This window comes from Syngnathoides biaculeatus, chromosome 5, assembly GCF_019802595.1.
Source record: "Syngnathoides biaculeatus isolate LvHL_M chromosome 5, ASM1980259v1, whole genome shotgun sequence".
NCBI classification, from domain to species: Eukaryota; Metazoa; Chordata; class Actinopteri; order Syngnathiformes; family Syngnathidae; genus Syngnathoides; species Syngnathoides biaculeatus.
Window position 1 is genome coordinate 24,508,896 of NC_084644.1, and position 18,571 is coordinate 24,527,466.

At 39.3% G+C, this 18,571-nt stretch overlaps 1 protein-coding gene across 2 annotated transcripts; it reads right to left on the reverse strand.

Annotated features, from left to right (window-relative positions):
• Positions 1-330: 330 nt before the first annotated feature.
• Positions 331-12,387, reverse strand: washc5 (WASH complex subunit 5). 2 transcript variants are annotated; one of them, XM_061820904.1, is made up of 29 exons: positions 12,228-12,387; positions 11,593-11,783; positions 10,242-10,387; positions 10,048-10,132; positions 9,768-9,868; positions 9,333-9,525; positions 8,846-8,998; positions 8,580-8,693; positions 8,292-8,463; positions 7,949-8,076; positions 7,331-7,460; positions 7,012-7,124; positions 5,883-6,049; positions 5,291-5,366; positions 5,082-5,192; positions 4,839-4,979; positions 4,317-4,397; positions 4,101-4,202; positions 3,847-4,026; positions 3,639-3,763; positions 3,391-3,553; positions 3,182-3,284; positions 3,018-3,097; positions 2,817-2,920; positions 1,790-1,919; positions 1,595-1,691; positions 945-1,098; positions 703-790; positions 331-616 (listed from the first exon to the last, which is right to left on the reverse strand). In XM_061820904.1, the coding sequence occupies exons 2-29, from the start codon at positions 11,776-11,778 to the stop codon at positions 560-562; spliced, it is 3,480 nt and encodes a 1,159-aa protein (XP_061676888.1). In that variant the 5' UTR covers positions 11,779-11,783; positions 12,228-12,387; the 3' UTR covers positions 331-559. The 2 variants fall into 2 exon arrangements, with proteins under 2 accessions (XP_061676888.1, XP_061676887.1); XM_061820903.1 differs by having other exon boundaries at positions 11,593-11,809; positions 12,228-12,384.
• Positions 12,388-18,571: the final 6,184 nt, after the last annotated feature.

Below are 18,571 nucleotides of genomic sequence, written 5' to 3' on the forward strand. Positions count from 1 at the left end.
GGACGCAAGTGTCCATACAGTTCATTGCCAAACACATATCTGAGCTCACCATGGAGAAAATTTTACCGAACAATCCCGTGTGTCACTCAGCGAAGCAAACACTAATCTATGCATTCAACTTCTGTTTAGCACACAAAGTGTTTGTCAATCTTTAGCTACCTTAGCTTCTAAGTCCTAAGAAAATCAGTGTGGGGGTGGTTACTGTGCAGAAAATCTCCCTCACTGATACATGTTTAGAAATGGGCAGATACCAAAATATCTACCTGGTTGTTTGAATGTACACTTGATAGACGGACAGATACTCTGGAGCCCCAACTACTGGTATTTGTATACAAGCACTTAATGTTTTTTATTTTCCATAACATTTTCTATTCAAACAATAATTGAACAATGTTTATTACTACGTGCAGTATTACAAAATGGTAAAATATTGTTAGAATTCTAAATTAATCTATGTACAAAATACAATGTTGCATGTGCTTAAACACACTGATCTAAACAATCAAATGCATACAAAAGGCAAAAGTGTTTTTTCTGCCTGGTTGCTTCTTCTGCATCTTCACAGTATAGTTCTGAATTCAGCAAAAATGAAACTAGGGACATGGGCTTCAGCCACCTTTAGAAGACAGGAACAAAAATAGAGATACAATTACAGCAAAATAAGAGCATCTGTTTCATTGTCAAAGTTTGAGGGTTACCTACCTTGCGTGACAATTTCGTATATTTCACATAGTCTTCCAGTAACATGAGCGCTCCTACCACATCGGACGGCATATCAGGGATCTTTTGACTTTAATTGGGGAAAATAAGGACCAAGGTGAGAGAGCTCATGACGATCCTAGCTACCGTAAATGTATTTTCAATTTGTGTTTGCATCAAGAAAATGTTTATTGAAAAAATATATGATTTTAAGATAAACAAGTATCATTTGTCTGCCTAGTTACCTTGTACACTGTTCCATGATAGAGCGGATGAACTGACCAATGAGAGCCAAAAACTGGTGCGTGTATCTGGAGTGAAACTGCTTGAGAAGTGTAAGCAGCCCAAGAACTAAAGGAGGCCAGTCAACAGGGTCGGTGGACTTCCTGCAAGTCATTCCTGTACAACATATTACAGTTACGTGTCAGAGCAGTCATACTCCAGTAATCATTTTCTAAAGTAGTTACTCACAGTAAAAACTTTATTAAAATGAAAAAGCACATTATCACCTCAAAAGTAAAATGTTCAATTTTTTTTTTCAGAAATACTTCACATTACAAATAAGATAAAATTGCATTCTGCCCTCTTGAATTGTGAAGGAAAATGGCATGTGCAAAATGTATCATTCATAATTTCATAAACTGACTGATAGATCATTAATTGGAGACTCTAAATTTCCCTTATGTGCAAACGTGAGTGAAAATGGTTGTTCATTTCTATGTGCCCTGCGATTGGCTGGCAACCAGTTGATAGTGTACTCAGCCTCCTGCCAGAAGATAGCTGGGACAGAATCCGGCAGTCCTGCAACCCTTGTGAGGAGAAGCGGCTCAGAAAATGAATGGATGGATGGATGACTGACAGGTATTTTTATTCAGGGAAATAGGTGGGAACCTACCTTGGTTTCTGCTGTACTGAAGCTTAGGCAAATGTGCAATAATAAACAGGAAGTTGATAATGGGGAAAAAAGGGAGGCGCTTGGTGGTGATGTAGATCTGTGAACACCACAAATGTCGAAGTCAAACCATTCACAATTTGAATTGAGGTCAATTGTGGGATGATAACAATGCAAAATCACACTTATATCAATCACCTTATTAAGTGGGTTGTGAATACCAGCAGCCTCCAAATAGGCAGCAATCTCATACAAAAGAGTGTTGTCCTCTTTTGGGTAGGGCAGCGAAGGATCCTGGTAGTGAGCTTCAATGTCTGCTAACAGTGACCTTAAAAGGATCAAAAAGACAAAAGAACACTGAGGAACAAAACTAAAATGTAAGTTTAAGTTAGAAGTATTACAGTCACAAATACCAGAAGAAATAACAGCCTCACAATGCAAAAACACAAAATCTTAGCACATGAATTTATCTTATTTCAAGTAAAGGCCTCTCACAGTGGATGTTAGGAGTTGGGTTTTCCCCCTGAATTTTCAGTAAGACAAAAAGACTTGTTTCAAGACAAAATCTTACTTTAAGAATCTCAATTAAATTCATACTCATACATTTCCATTTTGAGACGCTTATCCTCACAACAAACTCTCTTGTTTCAGGTAAAAAATCTGCCAATGAAACTAGTATGAACTGACTTATGATTCTTAAAACAGATTCTCAAAATCTTCCCCACAGTTGTGATGTTCCAGGTTTGAATCCTGCCCCCCTTTGTGGAGTTTGCATGTTCTCCTCGTGCTTGCGTGGGTTTTCTCACGTCTCTCCAGTTTCCTTCCATATTCCCAAAACATGCATGGTAGGTTAAATAGAGACCTAAAATTATCTGTGAATGCAAATGATTGGTTTTTTTACATGTGTCCTGTGATTGGGTGGTGACCAGTTCAGGGTGTACCTTCTCACCCAGATTCAGCTGAGATTGGTGCCCTGCAAACACGCAACCCAAGTGAGGTTAAGCAGTTTGGAAAATGCATGGATGGTTGGATGTTTCTTAAAATAAGGTCTGGTATCTTAAAACAATTTTTTGTTCTTGCTGAAAATTGAGGTTAAAAAACGTCACAACTTCAAACAAGTACAACGAGATTTTTTTAAAGTAAGTAAGATAAAGTGAATAATTAAGATTTGAGTTTTTTGCAGTGCACGTATGCTGTATTGGTGAAAAGTGTCCACTGGACTGACTTGTTGAGGTTTTCGAGGGCAGCCGCCAGGTGTTTAGAGTCAAACTTGCAGGAGTAGTTCAACTCATTGGCAATTTGCTGACGAAGAATTTGCATTTGACCAACCTACAGCGAACATTCATTATTAGGTTACACAGTAAACAAACATACAATAAACGAACCATATCTATGCTCATTATTTGCAAAAATTATTACGTCGTACCTTCATGATGGTCTCCAAATATGGCCCCCATATTTTGGGGGTTTTGGCTACAGCACCAGCATATACTTTGCTGGCATTAGCTATCAAAAGAGAAATTATATAATGTATGTTCAGCTACAGGTTCACAGGAAATATCCATGAAATTGTCTTCAATATCTACCTACCCACAATGCCCTGTATTGGAGTGACCGCACCCAACATGGATTTAAATACCTCTAGAGTAGCTTTATCCTTCAGAATGTTCTTCTGAATCATTATCAGAAAATTCTAGATAGAAAGATGTACATTTTAAGGCCCAAATACTATATGCTAGGATGAACATATGATGTATAATTTTTTTCTGTAGGGTAACTGCTGTCTGGAAGCTCATTACCTGCAGCTCCTTGACAATCATAAAACACAGCAACCGGTCCAGGCCGTTGAGACCAAATGTACCTAAGGAGTTCTGGATCTCTGAGAACAGTCTGTTGTTGGTCACTTCCTGGTGGCTCTTCAGATCATACCAGGTGTTCAGCTGGTCAATGTAGCATGTTACCCTATAAAACAGATCCAAAATTCACTGCAGGATTTTACTTAGTATTTAAAAATTGTCTCTAGTTTTTATGTTCAATACATCCATACTTGGGATCTGTGATTCGGAGAATCTCTCTGCAAAGACGTCCAATGAAGGTGGCAGACTCATCTACAGATGGAAACTTAGGGATGGGGATGTGAGTGGACTGGTAAACACTCTGCCAGTCCTGGATCTGATCAGGATCAAGAAAGGTAATGAACAATAAAACAATGAAAAGTAGTGTTGATCTGGCATTACTGAATTACTGAATCCAACCTTAGTCCTGAGGAAACTGTTGCATTCTTGCTCTACGTTGTAATTGATGATTCGGGACACTTCCTCCTGCCAAATTTTAAGGCCATATATACTAACATAGTCCTGAATGTACTCAAACGACCTGTAGAACCCGTCCATGGTGGCTGCCATGTCTTTTAACTTGGGCATCAACTCACTAGGCTGGAATAATTGAGAATCCACAATCAATGTCAACATATTCATATTAATACGATAGAATAGACGTGATGCCTAACCTTAGCCTTGGGATTGAAAATCAGTCCTTTGTGAAGAGCATAAGCGACCCTTTTCACCAGCTCCTTCCTGATGCCATCCTCCAGAAGTTGCTTGGGATCCACCTAAAACGTCACATCGAACAGCTCACTCTCACAACATATCAAAGAAGTATGGCTAAGAAGGTCACATTTTAAAATTAGGTCATTTTTCTACACCATGCAATAACAAGCAATCACCTTGATAATTCCAACTAAAGTGGTCTTCATCATCAAGATCCCTTCAGTAAAAATGGAGATGTCGTGGGTGAGATTAGCCACCTGTAGTGGTGACATTAAAGTACAAAGATAACTCATGCTAATGCTAAAATATTATGAAATTTGTGAGGATTGCAATTTGGAACAAATGTGGGGGTTTTGTTGTACACATGCTACTGCCTACCTTTTCCCAGAAAAATTCTAAATATTTCCATTCATAATAGTGTTTGAATCTGTGTTAATATCAGCAAGTCAATATTTGTAAAGGACTCACTATTATGTAAAAAAGGCTCTCCTTGTACAAACTAAAGGTTGTCATTTATTTTTCACAGTAAAAGCAGAAAAGTGGGGGTGGCGAAAATTGCTCCTATAAGAGCAGGACTGTAATCACATTCAATGTTCCACATGAAAACATCTTCAAGCCTTTTTGCACAATTCAGCTTTCGATTTTACATGGTTGATGTGATCTGTGTGAGACCATAACAAACTAATAAGCTTTTGTACTTCATAGCGCGCCCCCAGTTGGGAGTAGTCCTTCAGTTTGTCCTTGTCCAGCCGCGTGGGCACCTCAATGATATCATGGATCTGAAGTTTAATGATCTTGGCCAAAGAGGTAAACATGCTCTCTGGAATGATCTGAAGTACCTGCAAAAACAAAGGAAATAACAACGATCAACAACCACAAAATAAAATACAAAGAGTTGCAGAGTTATGTTATTATTCAAATGTTGAAAACAATATATTCACCTTTCTGACATAAGCCACCAATTCTCCCGAGTAGAACTGCGAAACACTCAGCAGGTCAGCGCTGTTCACTTGGTTGATACGCAGCAATGGGAGATCCAAAGCAGAGGCAAGCTAGTCTCACAAACACACACATTTTGGATTTAATATCATGGTTGGGAAGTGTCACCAAATCCTAGTTATCCATGCAGACAAGGGAAAATTGGGCTCACCTTCAGAAAAGTAGCTCGCAGTTTTGTGACCATGGATGAGTTTACACGAATGCTCTCCTGCATAATGGATGTGAAGCTGCAGGGTAAAACATGAGTCAGAGAGCAAAATATGTGAGAGGAAAAGAAACCTGAAATCTACTTTGCATGACAAACAAAAACAAGAACACACACAGCGTCTACATTGTGTGCTACCTGCAGACCAATGAATCAATGGGTCGTAGCGGATAAAAATTAGGTGCCATTCTAGCACTGTATATTTGCATTCAAGCTTTTAACTTTTGTTTAGCAAAGTAGGGATGAGATGAATGTTACAATCATTACACACGATATCACGACAATTATCTTAAAATGATAAAGACAGTGTCAAACATTAAATTTTGTTTAAACAAAATAAGAGGATGAAAAAAATTGCCCTAAAGGGAAAAAAATGTTTTTGGAGAGGACTATCACAAATGATGTGTGTGTCATTGTCCTAATTGTGTTCAAACATAAAGAAATGAAGTTTCAAACAAGAAATACAAGGTTGATAAATATGTGACTTGTCACTCACTGTTGCATAATTTTTCTTCCTCACGTTTTTAAGAGTGCCTACCTGTCAATGATCTGCCAAGCATATGACAAGTCTCCCACTATCTGCATTGTGATGAGGACCTCTTCCTTGATATTGATAGTACGGATCATTTGGTGGAGGAACCTTCTAGTGTCTGCCAGGAACTGACAGACCTGTAGGTTAGACTCTAACTGGTGGAACTCCTGAACCTGAGAAGCGAGCGGGAAATCATGTATTTTTTTAACATGTAACAGTTTGGTTGGTGTATTTACAGAATACAGGGTTCCCTCGCTACTTCGCGGTTCACTTTTTGGAGCTACAGTGTTTTTATTAATCAAAAATAAAATTACAGCCAGATACGCATATTGCGAAAGTCACATGGCGCGTGATTGGTTCCCGGCACGACATCGACCAATGAGACCATATTTAACAAAATTAAACCATTTGGATTATCCTGACAGACATGACACAAAAGAGGTTGACTCTGATTTGACTTTAGACAGTGAGGCCAAAAAATGAAATGTGGGTTTTTGCACAGTGTATGTAAACATTTGGGTTCAACTGTACATTCCCATTTACGCAGTTTCCCTAGATGCACTTCATCCACTGACTAAACTGTTGGCCAGCCTGTATTAGTTTCAAACAAATCAAAATATCTTGTTAGCATATCCAAAGAGGTCTGTCTACTGGTCACTTTTAATTTTATACTGTAGCTGATTCCTGTATTTATAGAACACCGACTTTGCAGGGGACCCTGCATTGTTTTGTCAAGCCGTTTCCCTTTGGCAAAGGATTTGGAACGAAGAAACACAATAATTCCTCTAACCTCTTGAAAGCAACTCACATTTGATGAGTGCTGTATCTGAACAATGTCACTCTGACTAACATGGTAAGTTTGGATAAAATCTTTATCCTTCAAACATTTTCAAGCTTTTTTTAAATGCATGTTTTGGGAACATGATAGGGAGCCAGAGGACTGAAAGAAATCCCATACAACCATGAGCAGATCATGCAGACTCCACAAAGGAAGACCTGACCCGACCACCATGCTAATATGGGTCAGTTCAATTCAAAATATAACAATTCACAATGTTACAAAGGTAACACAATGGAACATAATGTTGAATGATTGTACTTTGGAGTTTCTCCTCAAATACATCATCTTCCTCACCTCAATAAGAGCCTGTATGAGTTGGACTGTCTTCCGACCAGCGGCTGTAGAGTCCTCATAGTTCAAAGATTCAATCTGTTTTGAGATTTCTCTGAACCAAGCTTGAAGGTTTTCTGTGATGGACATTAGTCATTAGATTACTAAATTAAACTAATGTGTGTTATCTGTTGTTATTTATTTATTTATTTTATAAAATGCCATTAGATTCTTCCCAAAGTATTAGAAATCCTGCTTGTGTTCATGTGCCATGGGTGCAATAATCCTTATAAGAAAATGTAGCACACTGAAATTCCTGCACATCCTCGCCAACCTAACTCACCGTTCTTTTCCACTCGGGTGAGTGGTTTAACACCAGAGAAGACTTCAGCCAGCTCAGTCATTCTCTCTGATCCCTCCTTCTTATAGCTCTCCCATTTGATCTGCTTCTCTGATAGCATCTGCTTGAACATCTGGAGGAGGGCCAACACAGATGTGAAGTTGATGAGAAAGGATTAGTCAAATGAGCTATATAATGAAAAGATTCCATTTGAGTCATCTTCTAATGACTGAATAGCTCGTCATATGCTAGCCTACAGTGAGTTAATAACATTGGGGTCACACTGAGCAGGAAACAAATTGTGTGGATAGCTCGAAAATGTGTCCTACCTTCATTCCCTTCCGTTACTCTGGGACTACACATGTGACATAATAGAAGGGAGCTCACAATTTAATATCCTATTTAAAGGCCATAATGTTTGCAACAACAGCACTTCAACAGCATAAACCTCAACCCCCTCCTCAATACCCCAAATTTTAATATTTTATCCCCTTAGATGCAATATAAATTGATGTATAAAAATGAAGTGACACAAATATGCAACACAGAGAAATTCAACATTAACCTAACCACTTTGGCGGGATTATCTTTGCCTTTAAGAAACACTTAATAAATGCTGACCTCCTTGAGTGTAAATTCAAGCTGTGCTGTATCGAGGAGGAGCTGAAAGAGGATCTTGGCGTTGTACTTTGAGTCATTGAAAACTTGGTCTTTGATCTGACGTAGTTTCTTATTGTTTGGGTCATAGGCTGTCAAACATCAACACATTCATGTCATCTGTATATAAATATTACACTTTTACAGAAACAAATATCTTGCTTTAATTTAGGTGACATTTTAAAATATTCAAAGCACTTGGAATGATGGCCCCAAGAGGCGACATTGACTTCTACTGATTAATTCTCTGTCTACAGTATATGACAAAAATATCTAAAGATGGCTTGACGCATGCTATTGGTCTCACCTGACTCGGCAGAATGCAGCATTAGCCAGCGAATAGCAACATTGCAATCCCTCAGAGAGTTAAGCAATTTTGGAATGTTGTCCAGGATGATCTCTTCTCTGAGGAAACCTTCCTTCAGCAGTTGCCGCACCTGAGACCGAAGTGTCTCCATGCTAGTGGCATAACGGGTTGCCTATACACAAAACTTATCTCATTCATCTGATGTACAAAGCTCATTTATCCAACACCTTTATGCTAAAATATATATTGTACATTTCAATAGTCAACAACAATGCAATGTGATTGTACCTGTTCTTTGATGTTAGCGGTGTCTAGAGTATAGTTAAGAGCTGTTTTTGCAGCTTTGTATGGGTCCCAGGCCTCCACCAGATTCACTGTGGTCCCCATGTAGATACTGATAACCTGTGGTTCAACAAGATGAAAATATTTCCATGCAACAGCAAAAGTGACACAATGAAAGTAGAAAGAATATGATACTGCACTCATGATCGTGACAGGAATTTCCAGTGTCCACTATGAAAAAAAAACACAAAAATGCCCAGAGAGGGGCATACCCAGTTGTCAGGAAAATACTTGTCCACAATCTCTCTCATCTTTGCTTGCTGGGTTTGCAGTATGGAGGGGCTGAAGTAAAGGCAGATGTACAGCATGGCAGCCTGATTAGCCAGCGCAGTACTGCGATGCTCTGGTAGAGGGTAGGCAGACACCTTGAAAGCAGAAGGAACATTTGTAGTCATAGACTACTCCCATTATAGTCAGAAACAACGATATTGGAGAACAACTACAGATGAGGTTTCAAGGAATAAAACAATGGAAATTTAAATAATACAATGTATATGGACCCGTAGCTTCTGTCAGAGGGCAACAGGGCAAAGACGTGATGGGCGGGACGAGTGGAGAAGTTCATTTTTGTTTGTATATTTGTTTGTTTGTTTGCAATCCTCACAATAGAAAATTACAATTATTCAAAGTTAAGCACCAATATCATAGTAAAAATGACTGGAACTGCGAAAGAACCCTTCTAAGGTAAGTGTTTCTTACTTGGTTGTAGATATCGTCGGAGCGCAGCCTCCCAATAACCATGCTAATGAATGTGGCACTGATCGGAACTCTCAGGAAGTAGCTCTCTGGGTAGTTGGCTGGCCGTCGGGCACCAGGCTGGCTGGAGAATCCGGTACTGCGCAGAAGCTTGCAGATATCATCCATGTTGGAGTCGGCTGAAGACCTTGCGGCACTGAAGGAAACGTTTTTTTTAAAAAGCTCTTATTAATATTAATAGACATGTTCATCATGCATAAAATGTATGCAATTATATTCTAATTCAGATAATTAAGGAAGCAGTGTAAATATTAAGCACATATTAATTAAAATAAATGCATTCTGCTCCCAGCAGGGTGTGACATTTGTGTGTAACTTGAGTCATTAGAAGAATTGTGTTTTTATTTTCAAGTGCATGGATGTGAGTCTTATATCTACCTGTATCTGTAGTATGAAACGAGCATCCTTTCTCGGACATCCCCTTCAATTTTTTGGTCGATAACGAGCAACATAACACCATACAGGTAAAGCGCCTCACACTAGAAGTGAAAACATACTTCAGGTTTTCGTCTGTAGTGTCTTTCCAAATAGTTCTAAGTGCTATAGATGCAAACGAGTTCTTGCATCTGTGACAAAGAACAATGGCTTCCAGATGAACCCAGTATTAAGAAATATCAAGAGCTTTTTATAACTGATTTATTCACATTATGTCACTTACCAGTAGCTGTTTTCCATCTTCATTTAGAAGCACAGTCTCAAGAGTCTGCTGAATATAAACACCTTCATATAGGTCATCCAAGTATCTAGAGAGAAGGTATACAAGACATAAGCATCATCGGCAACATCTAGTTTCAAACCTTGTCAAACATGTACCCAAAATTCCCAGTCATTGTGACCACAGTCATGTCTTACCTATTTAAATCTACTATGTATTTGTGGACGCTCTCAAAAGCTAAATAGAATCTTGAAAGAATCTCAATGTTGTTTTCTCGAAACTCTTCATCCAGATCCTGAAGCTCAGCTTTGGCCTCCAGCTTTCCCTCATAATACTCTGGGCCCTAGGAAACCGTTAGTGTTTGCAGGTGCAAGAAAGAAGAGAGAATCAGCACAAACGTTGCAAAGAGTATTAAATAAGAACGATTATGAAGTTTGTGAATCATGCACAAAAATGCACCAACTTTATGCAAACGTTATTTGACTCAGTATTTTGTAATTCTGGTAGTTGTTACAATTTTGAGGCACAACAAAAATGTCAGCCAACGCCTAACTTCTTTTGGTCCACAAATGACTCCAAAAGGCCTTCCTCTCTTATTCAAGCTTTAGATGTTTTCCTGACAAAGAATTATTTAAAAACACTAATAGGTGCCTTTACTTCTAGAGATGCAGCCAACAACAGAAATTCCTAAATATCTGCTTTAAATAATTTAGTAGTAAAAATTACATTTAAAGTGCTGATCCCCATAACATTATTTTTTGTAGTTAATGGTCAGCACCAGTGATTCTCAACCAACGTGCCATAAGAAATAATCAGGCGTCCCTTGAGAAATAATTACATTTTGTCAGAAAATTATAATTTATTAATTGCAAATATATCTTTGTTCAACTATCTATTTCTATGCCTGCACTATACAGTGACAGGCAGAGAAAATGAAATGCTCTTACATTAGATGGCCGAAGTTACAATAAACCTGTGTACCCACACGCTGCCATTCACAGAGGAACAGCTTTGTGTTCAATGAATCAGGCCATGATTCCACACAGAGTCAGTAAAAGTGTGAGTAAATTGAGATGATGTAACATGGTATATGCAAATTGCCAACTTTTTTGGACAAAACTGGCACTATACATGTACTTGACTTGACTCCACGATGGCTAGGACAGTGGATTAGCAAATCTGCCTCACATTTCTAGGATTCGGTGGTTTGGATCTTACCTCCAGGCTTCCTGTGCGGAGACAGCATGTTCAGACCATATTCGCATGGGTTTTCTACAACTATGTATTACAGTTTCCTCTGGCATTCCAAAAATATGCATCTCGGGTTTACTGAAACGTTTAAATAGTCCATAGGTCTGAATGTGAGGGTAAGCGGTTTGTCTATACGTGTTCAGCGATTTGGTGTCAACGAGTCCTCGATGTACACCGGCTCTCAAAAAATTCTTATCTGGGATAGGCTTTAATTTTCCAACAACCTTAATGAAGATAAAGCGGCAGAGAAAATGAATGAATGAATCAATCAAAATCAAACCCTGGACAAATTCTTACCTTAAAGTAGCTGAAATCACAGATAATGTCTCCATATTTCTGCTGATCACTCTTGTCCTTGAGTCTGAAAACTGGAGGGATGAAGTCAGAGAGGCGCAGGAGCTCAGCAATGATAGCATTTCCCCTGGAAACTATTCTCAGGATGGCCTGGCCGCACAAGTTGTTCTCCGCCAAGAAGTCCACCATAGCAGCTGGAGGAGACCAAGACAATCCACACCTGTGTCAGGTACACAAGTTTGTATGCAGCTCTTACTGAAATTGAAAAACAATTACCTATCTTTCTTTCTTTCTTGCTTATCTCTATTTCCACGTCTTCCACGGGTGCTCAACATTTTTGGTATTGATTAACAAATACGAAACCACAGTTGGAACTGTGCAAAACATGTCCAAAAGCATCGTTTTTTTTGTGTGTGTTTATGTACGTACATGTATACGTAACGACTACGTTCAAACGATACTTAATGTGCATGAATAAAAAAACAACATGAGTAATGTAATGTAAATGTCTTTTTACTCGTTGAGCTTCTTCCTTCAGCCCCAAGCCAACGCTAGCGCTTATTCTCACAGCAACTTCCATTAGCTTTAACGATGCAGGCATTCCAAATCAATATCAAATCGCATCCTACATCACGTACCTTTATATGAATTAGAAGTCCAAAGGAAATTGACAGACAACGTCGTAATTCTGAGGAAATAGTTGCTTTGGATCTTTTTTCTTCTTCACTGTTTACTTCCTCATGACCAACCATGTGACCTTGCCACTTGGGTGCGTTTGATTCAGTTACTAGCACGCCGAGGCGGAAACAAAAGAAACACAACTGGGCATGCCAACGTTCAACAAATATAGTACAAATTTTTCCTGTGTGAAAATTTTGTTTTGTATATACACCTTAAAAACATAACAATATACAACACCTTGGGTTTTGAAGGATAGAGAACCCATTTGCTATTTAAAATCCTCCATGATTCGTTAGATGGCGACAGAGATCCACCAGTTTAGGAGTTCAGTGCTGCTCCACTTAACTTTCTCTCTGTGTGGTGTCATGGCTCCACTTACGTGCCTTGATAAAATAAATATGAGAGAGATTGAGAGATGGAGAGAGCGAGAGAGAGAGAGAGAGAGAGAGAGAGATAGAGAGAGAGAGAGAGAGAGAGAGAGAGAGCGAGAGAGAAAGAGTAATATAAATATAATTAAAATATAATTTCTCCTGGTAACTCAATGTCAACATGACTTATTTCCTGATTATTTTCAAATGTAATTGTTTGTTTATTTCCAAGAAGTCTAACAGACTGGCAGGGTCCGTGTCAACCAGAGGTTAATAGCGGTCATACAGAGTAGCTGTTTGTCTGACCTCTCACCTTTCTGCGTTACAGACAGGTTAGCTCCATTGGCCTGCAAAAGTTGATAAATGCCTTTTTTTATTTTTTGCCTCATCATCAGAAGATTAACAGCACTGTAACATTTAATATATATAACACTCTATAACCCTGATGAAAATAAAAACCTCTATATTTAGTAGTGTGATATGGTCACAGGAAAATCTGACAGATGACATATGGCAAGGTATGGTTAAAGCCCTGAGTAACATCAATCTTATTTGATGCAGTGCAGCGCCATATTTTTCCAATGAATTTTATAGTTGTAAACGAAATGAGTGCAATTTAGATTCATAGCTAGCCTTGTCATTGTCCTAACCATCCACATAGTGTAGACGGTGCCCCTCCGGCCATGGGATTTATTACTCACTTACTATCACACCAAGGTTACACTCTCAGAGGCACATGAGTAAGCTTGTATGGGCTTCCTGGGAATCATCATGAAAGGTTTTCTTTAATGAGCTTTCCTACTACCAACATTCTTATTAACCCTCAAGTGCCTTCAGAGAGTTTCTCGTCTTGTTATCTTGGTAAGTCTTTGTGGATCTGCTCACACCAAAAATCCCTTAATGAAGGTGGTATGTGATAATAAAATGAAATACAGAATTTATACGTGGGGAAAGTGCAGGCGTGGGATGTCAACCGGGTCACAGAAAGCCATTTCATTTAGCCACTGATGGACGAGTGACCAAGTCATGTTCATTCCACAGCCTATTAAAAGCAATGACATTCCAATTGTCATTCCCTGAGTGGCCTGGCCATCATCATTGCTGCGGTAGGTAATTATCATTTGTCATTAAAACCCTTGAACTGACAGTCAAATAACAGTCCACCACCTTCATCAAAGCTTCTTTGTATTAAAACAAATTCAGTAGGCTCTTAAAACGATTATTCTTAAAAAAAAAAAAAAAAAGCTTTCTTATCTGCACTCAGCAGCTGTGAATGTTTTTTAAAGTTGGTAATATTCATGGATTTTTGGAAATGATAGAATATGCGAACTAACTTCTAAAGTGTGTGTGTGTGTGTGTGTGTGTGTGTGTGTGTGTGTGTGTGTTGTGTGAGCATGTACTCATGTGGGTGTATGTCAAGGCGAACTGACAAATGTACACGTCTGCATGTGGGCCCTCAGGGCCTGTGTGCCCTTTATTAACAGCAAGTTGACTCTGTGCAGCTTTGCCAGTGATTAAACCTTTTCATGCCCAGTAACTTTAGAACCACCGTGAAGTGTGTGAGGTGATTAAAGGCAGCTCATCCTGCCCCGTGGTCCCTCTGCTATTCAGCCTCATTGATCTTCCTGAGCTTGCGCCCAGCAGGCTTGTTTCATTAGGATAAGACAAGATAAAGACTCGTCCTCACTCCTTTTCACAATCAAATGCAGCCTATCATAGTGGATGGTTCTCCACATATACAGTACTTCAATGTTATTCCAAAGAAAACACACACATTGAATGTCAGCGCCAATCTTACAATTTGCTGGCATGGTAAGCATTTTTAATGATACTTTATTAATGTGGTCAACATGGTGTGTTTTACCATTTAAATGATCAGAAAACAAAAACACAGTGGAATTGATGCAGTATATGGTTTGTCAACATTCCCATTCCAGGGTAAATTTGCCTCCATCATAAAAGCTTTTAGTAAAGTTCTAGCATTCGTAACAGTCTTGTAAGTATAAAACCAAGTTAAGCATGGCCATTAATAATCCATCCATTTTCTTAGCCGCTTATCCTCACGAGGGTCGCGGGGAGTGCTGGACCTTATCTCAGCTGTCAACGGGCAGAAGGCAGGGTACACCCTGAACTGGTTGCCAGCCAATCACTGGGCACATTGATACCAACAGCCTGCCATTAATAATAAACCACAAATTTTAAAGACATGCATCATGAGTCGTATTGCAGAAGTTAACATTCTTTATGATCATGTAAGTGCAAAAATTAGTCAGCCACTGTTAATGGTATAATGTAAGGACAATAAGTTGGTCTGTGTTTTAATAAATTACTCTACTCTTATGTTGAAATCTTACTGGTTTTAATGCGAGTTGAGACTGCATCCTTTTATAATACAGTTGATGTTGCAAAAAGCTAAAGCAAAGCACATATGCAGAGTTAGTCATTTGATTACCGCTGACCTGAGCTAAGTAAGCTACGCTGATGGTTCCACTGTATAAAAATGTAGGCTTAGGATGGAGATGTAACAATGAAAACAAGCTCAGTCCGTTATTTTCATTAGAAGGCGACAGTAGAAACAAGAACATGGTAGGAAACAAATCCATCCATTTTCTGAGCTGCTTATCCTCACAAGAGTCTCAGGCACACAGGCACTAGGAGAACATGCAAACTCCACACAGGTGGGCCAGGATTTGAACCCCAGTCCTCAGAACTGTGAGGCTAATGCGCTACAGCTGCTCCACCCTGAAGCTCGCATGAAGCAAATGTATTTTAAAATAGTAATTACGGAAAAAACATGGTACACAAAAATACAAGAAATGTGATCAACACAAGTGACACTATCAGTGCATGAAAAACGTTTTCACTCCCAAATGTGTTTGCCGTGTATTGTAACATTTTGATCAGGAAAGCTCTGCACCAATTGTGTTGAAGGGGAATTTACACCTCGTGGAGAAACCAAAATGTCAATTAAATGTATGGAGCCTCATCATCATCAAAGTATTGTATACCATCCATCCAACCATTCTCAATACTGCTTATCCTGTTCAGGGTCACGGGGGACTGGAGCCTAACCCAGCTGACTTTGAGTGAAAGGTAGACAACACCCTGGACTGGTCACCAGTCAGCCGGAGGGCAGTACGATCATAACAAAAATCACACTTTTCAGCACTGTGATCAGCCACAATTCTTTTACTTTTCTCCACCAAATCCTAACCAGTCCTAGTCCATTTCTTTTCATCCTGGGTTATGCGCCAATCCTCTTGTTGGAGGTTATTTCCTTTTTCAGTTAAGGATTCTTTCAAGTGGTCAATATTTAAAATATGATGGAAGAACGCATGTTGTGCTGTGTATAGAAACTGCCCCAAAAGAAGATGTGATTTTTGTGTTTGACAGACCGAACTCTCAAATTTCCCTCAGGGGTCCAACATGGGCCTAGAATTGTGTCCATTGCATGCAATGCTGAAAGATGAAAGGAGGCCAGGGGAAAGGTTGAGAAAACATCAATGCTTAACACCAAAAAGTAGTTCCCACTAGTAATTCTGGGGCTAATAAATGGTTTCAGAAAAAATAGCAAAAGTAGGCTGTGGCAATACCAGATTTGATCACGCAGCAGATGTTTTTCTATGGCAAGTCATTACTGTTGTCATAGTTATTAAAATATAAATGCTCCCTTGGCCTGCCGAGACCTCGAAGTTATTGCACGTGTAATTGAACCGCATCTGTGCTCCTGATTGAGATGCTCCAGCACGCACATATGTGTCACAGTGCAAAGAGCATGATAATTGTCATCTCACATCATTTTCCTGAAATATAAGAGGATCAAATTAGTTAAAGCGTAAGAGAAATACTAAATCTTTGTTGTGATATCAGCATTGAGAAGTAAGCATTTTTACATATGAAGAAAGCTGCAGTATAATTCACTGACCAATGCAGTTTTTCCTCAGTATCCTAGCATCTATACGAGTATCTATACTAGTATCCATCCATTCTCTTAGCCGCTTATCCTGACAAGGGTCACGGGAGTGCTGGAGCCTGTCCCAGCTGTCATCGGACAGGTGGCAGGGTAGAACCTGAACTGGTTGCCAGCCAATCGCAGGGCACATGGAGAGAGACCCGAGTCGCACTCACGATCACACCTCGGGCCATTTAAGGTGTCCAATTAAAGTTGCAGGTTTTTGGGATGTGGGAGGAAACCAGAGTGCAAAAAACCCACCTAGGCATTGGGAGAACATACAAACTCCACACAGAGAGGGCTGGTATTGAACCTGGGTCCTCAGAACTGTGAGGCATTGCAATGCTTTCCAGCTGCCACCTGGTTAAAAGTTGCTGTTTATATTTCTAAATTAAATTAGTTATACTGTATATCATGATAGCATAAATTAAGTAAATGAACTGTAAATGAAAATTGCAAGTTTTAACCAATCTAATGGATTAAAATAGTAAATGTACATGTCAGATTTTGCCCCCAGAAGGTCATTGTATATTTTTTTTATTACAGAAGAATAGAGTACAATTAATCTTGATATGGAGTGGCAATTTGCTCTGAATTATGGGGGTCATGTCCAGGTTAACTGCATTTTTTTGTTGCTGCCACTCAAGTGAAAGGTCCTTGTGATTGTTGCAGACCATAGAAATGATTGCCAGGGACTGAGCCAGGCTATCAATATTCAACAAGGTAAATCATCAATCACGGCCCCGGATATATTCATCAATTCTCTAAGAGCCAATGAGGTGTTTCAGGCATGAGGTGATCTCTGATTTTTTTTTTTTTTTACATGCGAGACATCGCTCACAGAGTGTCAATGCTTTGCGGTGTTTGCATTACAAGCATTACATAAGATGGAACCAGTCTATACATGCGCACAATTTTCTCGACTCTGGAGGCAGTTTGCCGAAGACTGGATAAAACCGCTGCGATTGGCTGGCACCCAGTTCAGGGTGTACCCCACCTCCTGCCCGATGATAGATAGGCTCCAGCACTCCTGGGACCGTTGTGAAGATAAAGGTCTCCGAGAATGGATGGATGCATGGATAAAACCGCGAATCTCTAGTCGCAAACCCCCAAGTCCTGCACTACTGCTGATCTAAAATGTAGTTTTATGTGTTTCATATAAAGGGTTAGATGAGATTCTTAACTTCCTTGATCTGGATCAGGGTGAGTTGCAGGCAATTCCACCTACCTGACTTTGGGCAGGTTACAGTGTACACTTCAGACCTGTGGTTTCCTTTTCTCCATCTTCTGCCATTTTTTTTCAGTTCCAAATACAGTATTGCTCCCCAGAGAGTTCCCACCCCAGTACTGTAGCTGTTCTATATTCTCTTCCATTATCTTTCTACCTTTCCTTCCATAATTATACATACAAGCTCTCTCCCCTTAATGTGCCCTAGCCGCTTTTTCTACTGAGCTTTCAACATTTTCATCCCCCTCCAATGTCTTGTACTACACTTTCCTGTTATACCAACAACTCCTTCTGATTTATTGTTGTTTTTTTTAAGGTCATTATTGGTTTGCTTTATTTCATGTTTTAGGAGGTCCTGGCCTATTTCATCCTGTGATAAAAGATCTTCAATTTTTATCTTTTCTGTCATTTAATTGTTTTTTGTTTTTTTTTGCTTGAAACTCGTCATTTTGTCCATCAAGTTTCCTTTAATTTCTTGTTTGTTGGTTTCTGGTGATGCTTACCTTCAATCAGTTCTTGTGGTAATGTGCCTTCTTATGCTGAGTCAAGGGCTTAGTTCTTTCACTTTTTTTGTATGCAAACTTCTTTCCATATCATATATCTCCCTGCATTCTTGTTCTAACCAGGCTTCTTTGGCTTTTTCAGTCTCCCTTCTCAGTTGTTTATCAAGTTAACAATTTTACTTTTTTCATCCACTGTGGTCACACACAGCCAGTTCCTTCTTTCTTACATTGCTTATAGGTTCTGATGTGT

Coding starts and splice junctions, on each gene's coding strand:
- washc5 (XM_061820904.1), bottom strand. CDS start 11,778: ATGGTGGACTTCTTGGCGGAGAACAACTTGTGCGGCCAGGCCATCCTG. Junction 8,464..8,579: donor CCGCTAACATCAAAGAACAG/GTACAATCACAT, acceptor TTTTGTGTATAG/GCAACCCGTTATGCCACTAG. Junction 8,077..8,291: donor GCTGCATTCTGCCGAGTCAG/GTGAGACCAATA, acceptor GATGTTTGACAG/CCTATGACCCAAACAATAAG.